Source organism: Quercus suber, unplaced genomic scaffold (assembly GCF_002906115.3).
Source record: "Quercus suber isolate HL8 unplaced genomic scaffold, Cork oak 2.0 scaffold_128, whole genome shotgun sequence".
Taxonomy (NCBI): Eukaryota; Viridiplantae; Streptophyta; class Magnoliopsida; order Fagales; family Fagaceae; genus Quercus; species Quercus suber.
Genome location: NW_027069591.1, coordinates 728,538 through 743,741, shown reverse-complemented (window position 1 = coordinate 743,741; position 15,204 = coordinate 728,538). Strand labels below are relative to the sequence as shown.

Here is a 15,204-nt window from a genome sequence, read left to right as displayed (position 1 = left end):
TCAGTATAGGAAAAGTAGCTCTATTAGAATTTTAGTAGTAAAAGATTGTTTAGTTAGCAAACGCGGCATGGTTCCATTGGTATTAAAGTAAAATAAGGGGGGAAATTTTGGACAAGCTTAGTTGCCACTGTTCGAAGAAGCGAGAAAAGGCCCACAAAGACAAAGCCTAGAGTATTCGATATACAAATTTGTTATGGGCTCATGATGAGCCAATATCACAAATTAGTTGGAGAGAAAACACAGTTTTGTTTTTGGTATACGTACTTGGACTTTTTTTAATGAGACATTTTAACCCCTAAACTTTCATAAATGAATATTTTATGTATGAAGTTGAGATTCATTTAAGTTTTTTTTAGGATAAAATATTATTTTGATCTCTAAACTTTATTAAATGTTTGTTTTTCCTTCCTAAACTTTAAAAAATTCTTTTTTTCATCTTTAAACTTTGTAAAGAGATTTTTTTAATAGTTTAGAGACAAAAAATAAGTATGAAAAAAGAATATATTTTTTTCAATAGCATAAAGACGAAAAATAAAGTTTTGGTAAAATTTAAAGACAAAAAAAAAAAATTCAATAGTTTAGGGTCAAAAAATGAATTTTTCAATAATTTAGGAACGAAAAACAATTTTTTTTTTAAGTTCAAGAATAAATAATAAAAAATTTTGGTAAAGTTTAGGGACTAAAATAATATTTTACCTATTTTTTAAATACATGAAAATTTGGAGTTTAAAGTATCCCATTTAAAAGTCTGATGGTGAATCCTGAGTGTGTTTGGTAATAGTAAAATAGGAGGGATAGAAAAAGAAATGAGAAAAAATGGGTAAAAACAAAAAGGGTGGGCAACTGCCTGAGTTGAAGGACCCAACAAAATTACACATAAGAGACCATTTGGCCAACTAAGGACGTTGTAGTTGTGTGCCTATCAAGGATGTTGCAGTCGTGAGCCATTACCTTATTTGATATAATCCCTATAGAGAACTGAGATTTGAATATCTTTTCTTTACTTGGTTTAAGTTGTAACAATCAAATAATATTAAAAGAATTTTTAAATCTGCATACCAGCCATAACAATCAAATTATATTAGAAGAATTTTTAAATTCTCATACCAGCCAAACCGGATACTCAAACCTAACAAATAAATGCATTCATTTTTAGTAAATTCAATTTGTCCAGGTGGTGTCTCATGGTATATTGAAGTAGCAATTATTGAGAGTGATGCCAAGGTATGTGTAGATGCTCTCACTAATCCCAGTTCAGCAGTTCCATGGAGAATTTCAATTCTAACACAGGATACTTCAAGGCTAAAGTCCTCAAGTTGCAGGGTAGGGATTCCAATAGTGCTGCTCGTGTTTTAGCATCTTGGTCTCTCTGTAACAAATTTTCTGGTTGTTTTGTTTTGGGTTCAGCTCCAGAGGTTTTTGTTGATGTTATTGTAAAGGAGCATACCCAGCTAGCTATTGTGTAATCTCTATCTTGTTTTCAATATATTGTCTATGCGGATTATCAAAAAAAAATTTGTCCAGTTCCTTAATTAGATATATACCAGGTTTTGATGAAACAGTGTAATCTCTAAGTGCAGGTGCTTTTTTTTTTTTTTTTTTGGGTCACACTGCATTCCAAAAACTTTCTGTGCTTGTAAGTTGGTACTTAAAGAAAGGATTTAAAATTTAGAGTGCTTTATCTTCTAGAAAGTCACACTACATAGTGACCACTATGTGAGTCCAGTTGCACAAGCACTATTGTTATATAACCCTAGTAGATATAATCTATCAGATTTTAGTGCTCACCAACCATCACTATACAGAGAAATCTCTATCTCCATATCGCATTATGCGCAAAAGATTACGGCATTATAGTCCACCATCTTTTGACAATCTTCTGAGATTAGGTCTGTATAAGATTCACTTTTTTGTGAGAAAAAGGGAGCCCTTTTGAGAGCAAATTGGTTCATGATCGTGTCATGTTTTCATGGATATATCCTAGGTAGATCCATAGTCTGCACTCAAATTTCTTGAAAATTATCTTTCACAATTTAAAACACAAAAATATATTATTAAAGAAGCTGACTCTTTTGTGAGAAAGCATTCTTTAGGACTGTTATTACACAATTGCCAGTTTTTTGATTGATTGGCACAAAAAACCTACACAATGAGTCAGCCCCCCCTTCCCCACTCAAAACTCCACTACATTTAAACATTTTGAGTCTTTATTATATGAATTTAATACATAAAAGAGATGCTCAAAGTATGCGCTTGCGATAGCCACAATCCACATATAGTGCAATACACCCTCACAGAAACTGAATGGTTTACACATTGCCACCGTTTACTACTTTAATATACCATATATTCACACTATGCTAATTAAGCAGAGTAAAAAAGAAAACATGAAAATGCTTCGGGTGCCAAAGTATCAATAAAGGTAAAAACTTAATATTTGTATAATTGATATAATATAAGATTAAAGTCAAAAATTAAATTGTCTTTTTCTAGTGTCCTTGTACCAAGTCCATAGCCTTTTGTTTTTAGTAAAGAAAGTATTCATAAAAAATAATATAAATTAAATTAATATGTAGATCTCTTTTTTGATTGGAAATGAGGTTGATATGTACATATGATGACACTTGGGACTTGGGAGTTGTAACTTGAGAGGGCCATACTTACTCATATTAAGATATAATAACACTTGTTGTAACTTGAGAGGGTCAAATTGATATCCACAATAATGGTAAGTAGTGATTTATTTATGGGTGATGTCTACTACCCACACACCCAAACACACACCACTTTTGCACAAAAATCATGAATTTAAATCACGATTTCCAAGTTTAAAATCGTAACTCCCTTAAGTAATAATTTTAGTTCAAGAAGTATATAAGTGCTCGTAAAAGACATCAGCTTCTATTTTATAAGGGTTAAGTCATAATGAGGTCAATTATTAAAAAAGTGTCAAATCTTGCGTCTGGTCCGATGCATGTACCCAGTTCTGCCCTTGAGAATGCTATATATATCTTCTGTCTCTATTGTGACTAAAGCATGTGTGCGCTTTTTTTAAGAGAGATATCCTTATCCTGTCTCAGCCACCAAACGTTTAGAGTTGATCATTTTGTGAGTTCTCTGGTACTAATAATGATCAGAGTTGTCCCATACCATCTGGTCCTCATAGAGGTTTGGAGCATACATATGCCTCCATGGTAGTGCATGCAGAGCTTTGCATTCAATTTGGTCGGCTAGGATGGCAAACAGTGCTCACCTCTCGTAACTCTGTCAACAGGGTTGAGCCCCAAGGTTCAATCAATACTGTTCTCTCTACCATAACTGTGAGACAATATTCCCGTCGCCTTTGTAAGTTCACCCTTGTAAAGATTAATTTAAAGATCCCCATCAAGGAATTGCTGTGTCGTTGGCTTGTTGTCCAAGCATGACCATATTATGTGAGCTTTCAGAGGTTTGGTACTTCATTCAGTTCTTAAAGTTTGTTGTAACGTGTAGATGATGAATTCAAAGTCCTTTTATGTTCTCTCAAAAGTTCTTTGACCATCTTCTTTATGACTATAATTTTATTCACACACCCCCTCCCCCACACCCCCTCCCCCCCCCCCCCCCTTTTTTCTTTCTTGTTGGAATGCAAAAAAAAAAATTCTCTCCATTGAAAATACTAAGAAGTGTCAACCAATTAAATTATAAGACTCTTGGCTAAATAAAAATTAGCAAGAACTTTATTTATAAGAAAATATTTACCAACCAAAAATAAATATTAAGAAAAGCCTACCTAAGGGTAGATACTATTCCATATTGTATAATAGCTTCAAGAATATTCCAAAGAACAGGAAGTAGATTTCTTCCAATGCAAAGGAAGCTAATAGCTTCAAGAATATTTCAAAGAAAAAAGATCGAGCGACAAATTCAAAAGGACATCCTATCATAAAAAAAATATAAGGTGTTTCAATCATTTTGCTTTCTTCGGATATACTCTCTATCAAAGTAATAAGTTCAAAAAGAAACAAAAAATTTTTAATCTTTTTCGAAATAAGGTGTCATTTTATGATTGAAGTTAATAAAAATTGTGTAAGTAACGAGTGTATGTGAAAGTCATGTTTTAATCACAACTTATCTGTTAGATTCTAAAGACTTAAGTTTTAATGTATTTAGAACTCTAATGTGTATTGTTGGCAAACCATGATCAAAACAAGTCGGTTAGTCTTGTATAGACTTGCTCAAAGTTGGTTCTTTTATGTAAAGTTGGAATCAAGCTGATGCAATAGTTATTGTGCATCTTGGCCTGGCTCAATCGATCGAAGCTTAGGCTCGATCAATCGAATCTTGGGCAGAATGCATTTTTATTGCAGAATTTCAACTCAACCCTAACTCCTAAAACGTTTAGGGTTTTATGCTTTTGCCCTAGGTATATAAGGCAAACCCTAGCCACATTTTAGAGGTTGCTCATATTGCTGTTTGTGTGAATCTCTTGTGAGATCTGTGAGGAGCTTTCCTTCACACAAGCTTAGGATTATCAAGAGGAGATTTCTTCAAGAACTTAATGATCATTCAATTGCTGTCATAAGAGCTTAAAGATACACAAGTGGGTGTACTTGTATTTGCTGGAGAATCCAAGAAAAAAGGAGTCCGTAGTTTAGAAGCTTGCATGTGGTCGTGTCAATAAGTTTCTACTGGTGGGTAACAATAAAATGTTAGTGGTCTAAGTCTTATTGTAAAACTTCAATTCTTTCTATAGTGGATTCAAGTTTACCTTGAGGATAACTAGGTTAAATCCTCCCCAGGTTTTTTACCGATTTGGTTTTCCTGGGTGATCATATCTTTGTGTTATTTACTTTTCCGCTGCTATACATGATATGATTGTTTGATTGTGATAACCTAGATCTGAAATTTGGATTAATTAATAACTTGGCTTATTAGGTTAATCCGGTTGAGTTTTAAGGGGTCTAAAAACTATCATTATCATTTCAACAATTGTGAAAAATTATATACCTCTAACATAATCTTTTTTCCCCTTTTGCAAAAATCTATCATTTTCAAGTAAGAAATGAAGAAATTATATTCTCTCCTCCTAATCATGGAAAGAGAGAACATACATATATCTTAGGATATTTTAATCAGGTATAAACCTTAAAGTCTTAGTATTCTATTAGATAGAAAAAGGATCATAGGACAACTTCATGGTTATCTAACAAAGGAAAATAATCTATGAGCATCTTTAAACTTTAAAGTTCATAACTCCCACCCCCCCTCCCACCTCCTACCCTCATACCGTCATACCTGGTTTCTACTTTGTACCAAGGTTTACTATACTTAGGTCATTGCCCAATCCTATCCATTAGAAAAATACCATAAAATTGCAAGCATTAATTGGTTTTATTGGAGAAATAAATATTAAACTTAGTAGGTAGTGCACACTCTCCCCTATTTCTAATAAGGCTCTCAAAAATGTTGGTCATTAGAAATCCAACCTAATTGAAACTCGAAGTTGTTTACTAGAAGAAAAAAAAATCGTTAGTAATTGAATTACCATTTACAATTAATTTTTCCTAATGGCTTGAGGCTTCAATTTTTCATAAACTATTTTCCCACACAATATATTGTCAACATTACACCCAATTACACGACCATACACCAAACAACATATCACTCTCTCTCTCTCTCTCTCTCTCAATAGCAAAATCAAAATTGAAAATTAGATTTCAGCTTTTCTTAATTAACCATGTATTGCCTTAATCAAGGTAAAGTAAAACTTAAAAAAAAAAAAAAAAAAAAATTCTCTTTTGATCAGTTTTATACAAGAACCATAATACTTGATTCTTTTTCTTTTTTCTTTTTTTCTTTTTTTGGAATTTGATTCTTTTTGGGAAAGTAATGAAACCACAATACTTTATTCTCTATATGAAATTAATGGTTTAGCTAGTAATAATTCCTCAAGTTATGTATTGAATCAATCTAAATTAGTTAAGCATGTTAAGACTTAAGACTATTGGGAAACTGTTAAGTAAAGTTATGATAGAGACTTTGATATGATAATTAATTAAATTTCACTTATTTTATACTTTAAAATTTATTTTATTATTATCATATTATAACTTCATATTCTAGATAGATGTAAATATTTTTATTTATAAATGTGTACTAAAAAATATCGATTTAAATAGGATATATACATATATATTAATTGAATCTTGTGGGAAGAAAAGGCCCAAAACTACTTAATGGGCCCGGAACCCCCTGTTAAGGACTATTGTATTTCCGAGGATTAACAGGTGGTTGGGGCGGCCCATCTAAAAGCAGGAAGCCCAAAAGCGGAAAGGGAGTGTCGTCCGAAGAGGTCACCATTAGTCCGAGGACGTCTTGCTCCTCAGCTATGATGAGTCTTAATCAAACGAACGTGTGGAAGGTCCGACTAATCTTCCCAACGATCCCAACGGCAATGATAGATCCTGGGTGGATCCGGAAATGATCAGAACTAAAAAATATCTAAAGGAAAAGCTGCTACCACCGCATTTAATGCGCTGCAATAGCTTTTTTGACCGCATTTATGTGGAGAAGACCCCTGAACAGTGCAACCTCAGCTACCGCCACTCACAAAGAACTAAAGTAGACACATGATGTGACATGTACTTGAGTAGATGCGTGGATGAAGAACAGGTGGACGATGGAGATGATAGGAAGGGATGCTATATAAAGAAGAAGGATCCCTGATAATGGGGGATCGGAGAAGAGAAAGAGAGAGAAAGACCTTACTGTAACTCTGAATGTTGTAATCACTGTTCATTCAATAAAACGCCTCTTCGGACATTCATTCATGGAGTTATCTAAGCTTCAGTTCATGTTATCATCACTGCACGTAACCTAGCCAACTGTTCTGTGCTTCATAACCAGCCCAGCTCTTTCGCCCACTCTCTACAAATTCATTGTTCTGGGTTCGTTGGGCCTTTGACCCATATCTTTTGGGCTTGGGCAACAAAAATTGACCCTACAAATCTCAAATAAAATCTCTTGATAAATTAGTAACTAGCAATATAAAAAGTATAACATAAAATTTTAATGAGATTATTACAAATGAAATAGGAAGTTATCAAAATGAGTAAGGATTTAATGAAATAATATAATAGAAATGTTACTAAGAAAATAATTAAAATGATATTTGAAAATTTCATAACAATTCTCTATTATTGTTTGTATAAAACATTATTTCTAATTTGAGGTTCAAGTGAAATTTAATCGGTTCGGAGATGCATCAATACAACATGATATTGTTTGTATTTTGGTCATGTTTTCAAATTGGTCCTCAAATTCTATACACCATTTTTTGTTCATGTATTTACAAATTGGGTAAGGCTTCTGTCCAATGGCCAGTGGCCACTGGACTCGTTAGGATACGGACACGTGTCCAGTCTTAGACACGTGTCCGCATCGCAACATGTCCAGTGATCACTGGCACTAGACACAGGCTGCTACCTTATAAATTTGCTGTTATTGTACCCTCATTTAACCAAAGTAATAACAAATTTAAAAATATAAAGACCAAAAATAAAGTTTTAAAAACTCGAGGACCAAATTAAAAATACTCCAAAATATAGAAACCAAAATGATAATTAGGCCAAAAATAAAATAAAAGAAATGAGACAAAAGTTTGACTCTAAACCGGTTTGAAGTCATATTGTTGTAACCTTGTCGTGTAACTTGTTTAAATAATACGTATAAATAGTCTTGTAATTCGCCGTGTGTTGAAAAAGATAGCTGAACCGAGTTGGAATCATACTTTGTCCAAAAAAAAAGAGTTTCAAGGAAAGTGAGCCATCAAGAGAAAACACATTAAAGAGCCCAGAGGAGCACTTGGGAATTTTCGACTCTAAATAAATAGGGCCGGCAACACCTTCAACGAGTAGGGCCCCAAGAGAACATTGACCATGTACCGTCTAATTGGTATTTGGCGCATTGCTGACCACTGAATAATTTTCTTTGATAGAATTTATGGAACTTCACCTAAACAGATTAAGACAAATGAAACTTTTGTGAAGCATAACATGGGTACCGGACCTACGAAACAAACAACTTTCAATAGCAAATTGTTAATATAAGCGTAAGTTTTTAACAACAAAGACAGATAATGGAATCATACAAAGCAAAGAAAAAAGATAACAGGTGGGAATGTTGCGTGTATTGTTAGTAGGGCATTGAGGATTACAATGACTTCATACAACCACCCCATCCTATAAAACCCTACAAAAGAAATATAAAATAAAAGAAGACATTACTAACTAAATTTTCTATTTCTCACCATTATGTCTGTCGTCTTCTATTCACATGCCAATTTGGTGTCAAAGCTGCTCAAGCAAATGGCAAAAGCCTGAAATGCTGACAGAGGATATCTGTAATCCATGGTAAACATATCCTTCCCAACCTTACCAAACTGCAGAATAATCTTGTCATGGTCAGATTGGGTTGGCTGTGATGGCGTCGGTGTGCCAGCAGCAGCAGCGGCGGCAGCAGCAGGAGCAGGAGCAGGCTGTGTTGCAGCAATTAGCTGAAAGTTCTTGACGGATGCAACAGTCACCCTCCCACGGAAGTTCAGGCACCAACACTGCAACTGTTCGTGCCATCTCGGTGCCTTGTTTCGGAGAACCAATGGTCTCTCCTTTCCCTCCTCGTCTTCGTCACGAGGCCCAATAATATCAGAGAACCTGGAGCTGCTAAACTCAGTTGAGTTATCAATTGACTTCGAAAAGGAAATACTACGAAATGAGTCTTCAAGGGAACGAGGGAGGAGCTCAGGTTGGCCAGGAACACAGCCACCTGGCTCAACTGATGAGGCAGGTATTGAATGCATTGTGCAGTGCATCCTGCGTGGTCCCCTAGTGCCTAGCACATTGAGCTCATACGAGACCTGGGCAATGTTGTAGCTGCCAGTGGGGACCTTCGGAGAAACTTTTTTCGAGTAGAACCTTCGGCTTCGGCCAGGCGGAGACAGCTGAGCATTGTTATAGGGTGGCTGTGTATCATATATAATGAATTTGGTGCCCAGAAAATTTGACCTGAAGTAAAATGTAGATATGCATTTTAATTAAAGATGTAGTTGCAAAAATACTTCATATGATAACCTGATTACAAGCTTGAAATCATTTATTTAAAATGAAGGATATACTCAAAACAAATTAATATTCCTAGGTTGACACAGTGGCTCTGATGATAAAAACAACTGAATTATCCTTTGTTGATTAAATAATACTACTACTAAGTAAATCCTCCAGGAGCATTAATTATTTATAAAATATCTCTTCAATGGCATAATGCAAAAGGTCAAGAAACATGCCAGTAAAGGGACATAGCCAAAATGAAGTGCCATTTAAATTAAGAAGCAATACAAGTAGTTACAAATTGATATTTATATTAAATGAAAAAATTTTAGGTTGCAGCAATTGTTTACGCACTAAAGAAGCTCATTTGATATGGTACACGTGCAACAAATACTACTTAGCTGCAGCAGTGGAGTTTAAAATTAGTTCAAGAAGGAGGCATTAGAGTTGAAACGGAAAATAGGTAGGCCAATTACAGTAGTCGTCCAGCTTGACTATTATTTTACAGAAGATATGGAGCTAGATAGCAATGAATTGTGAAAAAGGTTGTGACTAGATTATCGCATGTAGACAAAATTCAGGTATTGAGTTGACTTGTCATTGTCTGAATTTATCATGTAGCTAAACTTGCCATCATAATCTCAAATGGTCCATAAGCTACATAGTCAATCTATGTTACAGCTTAGACCCCAGCAGATTAAGCTACAAATGTTGTAGTTTATATCAACATGATCCAGTACAAACTATCTAGAAGAAAATAAGTTTATTGACTTCTTCAGAATCCTTAACTGAGGCACAACTTTAACCATACCATCTCATTAATCAAATCCATGGTTGTAATAAATAACCTCTATCCATGTTGAAAAGCGCATTAAAACATAATTTTTTACACTAGCTTTATCTACTAAAAACTAGACAACTTTAAACCCACCAGAAATTGATAATCTGATATAAATCATTCATTTGTATGCAACACAAACTTAATCACTATGATGTACCCCCAACATCCTTAGTATACAATCACAAAAAAATGATAATAATAAAATTTAAAAAAATCAAGACTATAAGTCATACGACATGGAAACAAGGCGTTCTAACAATTTATTTGACAACAGGTTTTTTCTGCTAATGAAGTGCTACTTATGTGCTGGCAACTATATTAGATTGGCTACTTAACCGGACCCTTTTTTTTGTGTTTTGGGAGGGGCGGGGGGGTTAATATGGAATTTGCCATACTTTAACATATTTTAGTGAGAGAAAATGAAGAACAGGAAGTGAGGTGGAACAGCCCTACCTGAGTTTTCCAATGTAAGTGCAGCTTGATCTTGAAATGTTATCAGCATCCATGGAAATCACATACTCCGTGCAAGTTGTTCTCCGGGTCCGTTTTGCAGAGAGAAGAAATTTCCCATTTTCAACAAGCAAAGCTGTGTGACCATAAATTGGTCAGTAGCACACCAGATAGAATGACAACAGGCAAAGCAAAAGGGAAAATTTTGCAACAAAATTATGTATAATATTTAAGATGTTAAAATATAACCATTAAATAAAATTTGCACACTAATGGATTAGTACCGGAATGCTAGAAGCAAATTACCATGAATCCACAATATCCAAAAAGAAAATGCCCTTCGATAAAAATAAAAAAATAAAATAAAATAAAATAAAAAAGGTTGCCAACATACCCAAACAGGCCTATTTCACAGGGCAAATAAGATTGATATATACATTAAAAGTAAATCAATCACATATATAACCAGAAGCACAAGCTAGGGGTAATCACTGGTTGGGAACAACATGCCACCCAAACCAATCATATTGGATTTCAAAATTTGCAACCAATACTCTGCAAAACTGCAACAGAACTTCCTCTACAAGTGGTTGGTTGAAATCAAACAGTTCCATTGGGCTGGCCCATCAACGACAATGGCTATGAGAAAAACAACAGTAAGCAAAACAATGTCGAGCATAAGTGGATCGAAACGACTAGGGAAGAGGTGGCAGGTGAAGCACGGAAAGAGGCAATGGTAGGTGGTTGAGGCATGACAAAGGGCAATGGGAGGTGGTTTAGCAACGAGGGGCTGAGCCAAAATAGGCCGCCAGGTACTAGAATTGACCCCCAAAGGCCTATTTGGTAACCAGTAGTAGAATAAATCAATATATTAGGTAGCTATTCTCAACGACATTTGGACCACTGTGTATTAAAGAAAAACACATATCATTAAGAATTAGATTTAAGATTTATCCCATATATCACAGACCAAATCCATCACTCACAAAAAATATTATGCAGACCCTACTCAAAACACGAGTTACAATGCGTTTGCCAAATAGATATTTTAAGGAATCAGACTGAGTTTAAATAGTGAGCCAAAATTGTCATTCCAGATTCACCAAACAGCCCCCAACATTTACATCATTGACACAGATCCTAAGTAGAATGTCTATGGTCTTAAAGCCATGGGCTATTATGATACGAACATGTAAATTTGAATTAGCCGTTATGTCTAATAAGGCTTGAAATTGGAACAAGATCAAATGAGACAGTCCTGACGAACAATGTCACTTATTCGAGCTGAGTTAAAATTAAGGCATACTAGACAGCGCACTTGCACACACACATACACTTAATTAGCATTTCAGATACTTGGATGATGCCACATCTGTTTTCAACAAACAACTTAGCATTATCATTTTTTTTTATTCATAGGTTACACATGCACGGATGCACCTAATATGTCTAAACCCACATTCTCAACCTCCACCTCCACCTTGCTCTTACAAGGAGAGGAAGTGCTATTTGAGCTAGAGCTCATTAGCAGCAAATTCGGTATCTATGAAGCATGGACACAGCAAAAAGCCTTGCATGACACAGTTGAATGACTGTATATAAAGCGTTTGGCTAAAATAATTATTTTTTAAAATTTCGGACATGGTCAAGTCGCATCAGAGACATAGTCCCATCATGGCCAAAGGAGAAAATTAAAAAATTAAAAAAAATAAATAAATAAAAAAATAAAAAAAGGAAAGAAGGATGATTTTGACAATCCGCCTCAATCAAAGCCATCTCCAAGCTTTAAAAGTCCTAACGATCTTCCATATAGTGTTCCGTATCATTTCATGTCCAGACTCAAAATCCTCATTGCATACAAAATTCATCACACTGCTTCAGCAAGAACCATGTCTCCTAGCAATGCTACACAAATAATGTGAAGCCCCTAATTGTGACATGAACAAGGAGGCAAATACTTGTGGCAGAAATAGATTGACTGAGGTTGTCACAATAACCCAACATTATAAGTAGGCATCACAATAATCAATCATTAAAACGATGTTAAAAAATAAATTTAATTGCAATCCAAGACAAACTTTGTAAATGTCCAAAGCAAGTCAGGAAGCCATATAATTTTGGGATGCAGAACTCCTTTAGTTTCATTGTAAAAATCTGTCTATTATGCAAGGAAATTAGAGATCCATGGTGAGTAAACTGCAGACAGGACTTGAAGATCCCAATTGATCATAAACCAAGGAAATTCACATTAAACTCAAAAAAACATTAGCTGCAATCAAAATGTTGAAGGAAGTGCTTACCAGGGCTAAGACAAAGAAAAAGGTGGTAAGTTAAATTTGATTTGTCCCTCTTAATGAAGCATTGAATGGGTCCATCCCTATGGCCAGGCTGTAAACAAAAATTAACGAAAACCATGTCAGTTGCGATCCCACCATCAATATTTCTCCAAAATGAAGTATACACATGAGGTAACCAAAACCAAGCAATTACATTGAGAAGGAGATAATAATTAAGCAATAAAATTGTACAAAACTATTGATTAATGATCATATATATATCTCACCTGCTTCAGGGAGACGGGGAATGTAATCTTCCCAGAGAATTCAGGATTTCTAACAATTTCTTTGCACATTTCCCTCCATGACCTGCAGACAGCAGCACACGCAACAACATGCTTTCGAGCAGGCCATGTACTCTCACTTGCCTCCAATCTTTTGATCACATCACGCAAAAGCTCAGGTGGAAGGCTAGCCCAACGGCTGTTCTGGACAACCAAAGGCTGATCATGCAACTCATGGACTGATCCATGTGATTTCCCCCTGTGATGCCCTGGCAGCCTCACTTCAAAACTCCGCCTCGATAAGCTACCTAATCCATCCCTTACATCACGAACTATGCTACGGAACGACATTTACTCCAAGGAAGCCAATAGCCCCAGATGTAAATGTAATGTGAATATCTCTTCAATGAAATTATATATTCCACTTAACTTAAAGGATGACCAGTGACCATAAACCCATTGCTTGTGCAATTAAAATTCCAAGTACAACTGCAAATTGAATTCGCTTACTCAAATCAAATTCACTAATCTTTATAGCAAAGAACACAGACAGGGAAAAGCACAAAGCAAGAAAAGGAGATTCTCAAAAAAGACAGACTCACATGGTCCTAAAGGCTAAAGCAGCCTAAAATACCAGACTTTTTTGGATTTTAAACCTGATTTATAGAATCATAAACCACCATCAATTCAAAACCAAACTCCCTATTTGGCTACGATCTAATTCAAATGAACAACCTAGCAAAAAAAAAAAATCATACTCGCACGGTTATACCACATTAAAATTTCCCCTAACCAAAAAGCATCCACAAAAACAAGAAAACTCGCTTATATAGAAAAGAACCAAATAATGCAGGCTAAATTATCTACAAGTAAATAACAAGTGAGAAACCTACACAGTTCTACACTAGTAAAAATTACTAAGCCAAAGGAATAGATGAGCCTGCCTTGACTCTGATCAAAGATCCATTCCTTCACTCCAAAAGCTACCAGAGATCCATCAAAAACATGCAAAGATTAAATCCTTTAAGTATAATTCTGCTAAAATGCAAACCCCAAAATTAGTTTCGAAAAAAAAATTAAAATTTACCCTTTTTTCATGATTAAAAACAAAATCAGAAAATTAAAAAGCAAGCGTTATATCCCAAAAGTTTCAAAAAATAAAAATTTGAAATTTGTTGAGTGTCAGTGAAAAGATTCGCCCTAATCATAGACTCAAGAAAAACCCAAAATGAGGTTTCAAAGACCAAGACCTTTTTTTTTTTAATTTTTTTATGACAGTATTGTGCAAAACTACAAGTTTCCCAAGAACCCAACTGCAACTCACAAGAACCCACTTGGAATTTGGGAAAACAAAGGTAAAGTGACGTACCAAGAAAGATGAAGAACACACGTAGCTCACCATCTTGTTCTCTTCTGTAGATGCTTCGCTTTTTACCACACGCGCTCTCTCTCTCTCTCTCTCTCTCTCTCTCTCCTCTTAGACTTTTGGACATGAAGCGCTTATTAAATCCAACTCAGGAACACTGTTACACTAACATAAACATAGTTAAAAAATTACTACTACCATACTACGTTTCCTTAAATAAATAAATAAAAATACATAAAAATTTAGTACTAGTAACATTATTGTCTTATTTAATTTCCCACTCACTTATAGTATGAGGAAATGACTGTTTTAGCCTTGACGGTTGACCTTTCCGTTTCTTTCTTTTTTAACTTCCGTTAACTGACTGACCAACGGTCCGTGCATTCGAGAATTTCGCAGCTTTGCCTTTGACGCGGCCCGCATTGGAATTGGATGAACCGCGTGCACGAAAGGACAGGAGAGGCGTCATTTTTTTTTTTTAAAAGAACATGTTAGAAACTGTGGCTGATTTAAGACCATATTTTCTTAAATGTAATGTAAAATAATAATATTACTAATTGTTAGCCAGAGTGGCAAGGATCCATCAACATCCAACAATGGAATTGAAAATTAAAAAATATCTTATGAATGAAGCATCCAACAATAGATTTGGGGAAAAAATAAATCTTATAAAACTAGCGATTACGTGGGTCTCACAAATGTGTAAAATCTACCGTATATGAGAGAATACTCTTTGTATTATGTACTCATGATAAAGTTAAATCCAAACTCGTTAATATGCCTAAATTTGTATGGATAAAATACTATAGCAAGTTAGCAACTTGTTTTTTTACTTGCACATAATTTTGACCTGTTTCACACAAAAAAAAAAATCAATTTTGACACAATCAATCCAAATCCA

General features: G+C 34.8%; 1 protein-coding gene across 5 annotated transcripts; it reads right to left on the bottom strand.

Annotated features, from left to right (window-relative positions):
• Positions 1-7,746: 7,746 nt before the first annotated feature.
• Positions 7,747-14,444, bottom strand: LOC111992792 (tubby-like F-box protein 8). 5 transcript variants are annotated; one of them, XM_024024655.2, is made up of 5 exons: positions 12,941-14,291; positions 12,678-12,765; positions 10,381-10,513; positions 8,291-9,044; positions 7,747-7,995 (listed from the first exon to the last, which is right to left on the bottom strand). In XM_024024655.2, exons 1-4 carry the CDS (start codon positions 13,286-13,288, stop codon positions 8,309-8,311), a joined length of 1,305 nt encoding a protein of 434 aa, XP_023880423.1. In that variant the 5' UTR covers positions 13,289-14,291; the 3' UTR covers positions 7,747-7,995; positions 8,291-8,308. The 5 variants fall into 5 exon arrangements, with proteins under 5 accessions (XP_023880423.1, XP_023880421.1, XP_065632181.1 ...); XM_024024653.2 differs by lacking the exon at positions 7,747-7,995 and adding an exon at positions 14,307-14,444 and having other exon boundaries at positions 8,051-9,044; positions 12,941-13,426; XM_065776109.1 differs by lacking the exon at positions 7,747-7,995 and having other exon boundaries at positions 8,051-9,044; positions 12,941-13,426; positions 13,540-14,291.
• Positions 14,445-15,204: the final 760 nt, after the last annotated feature.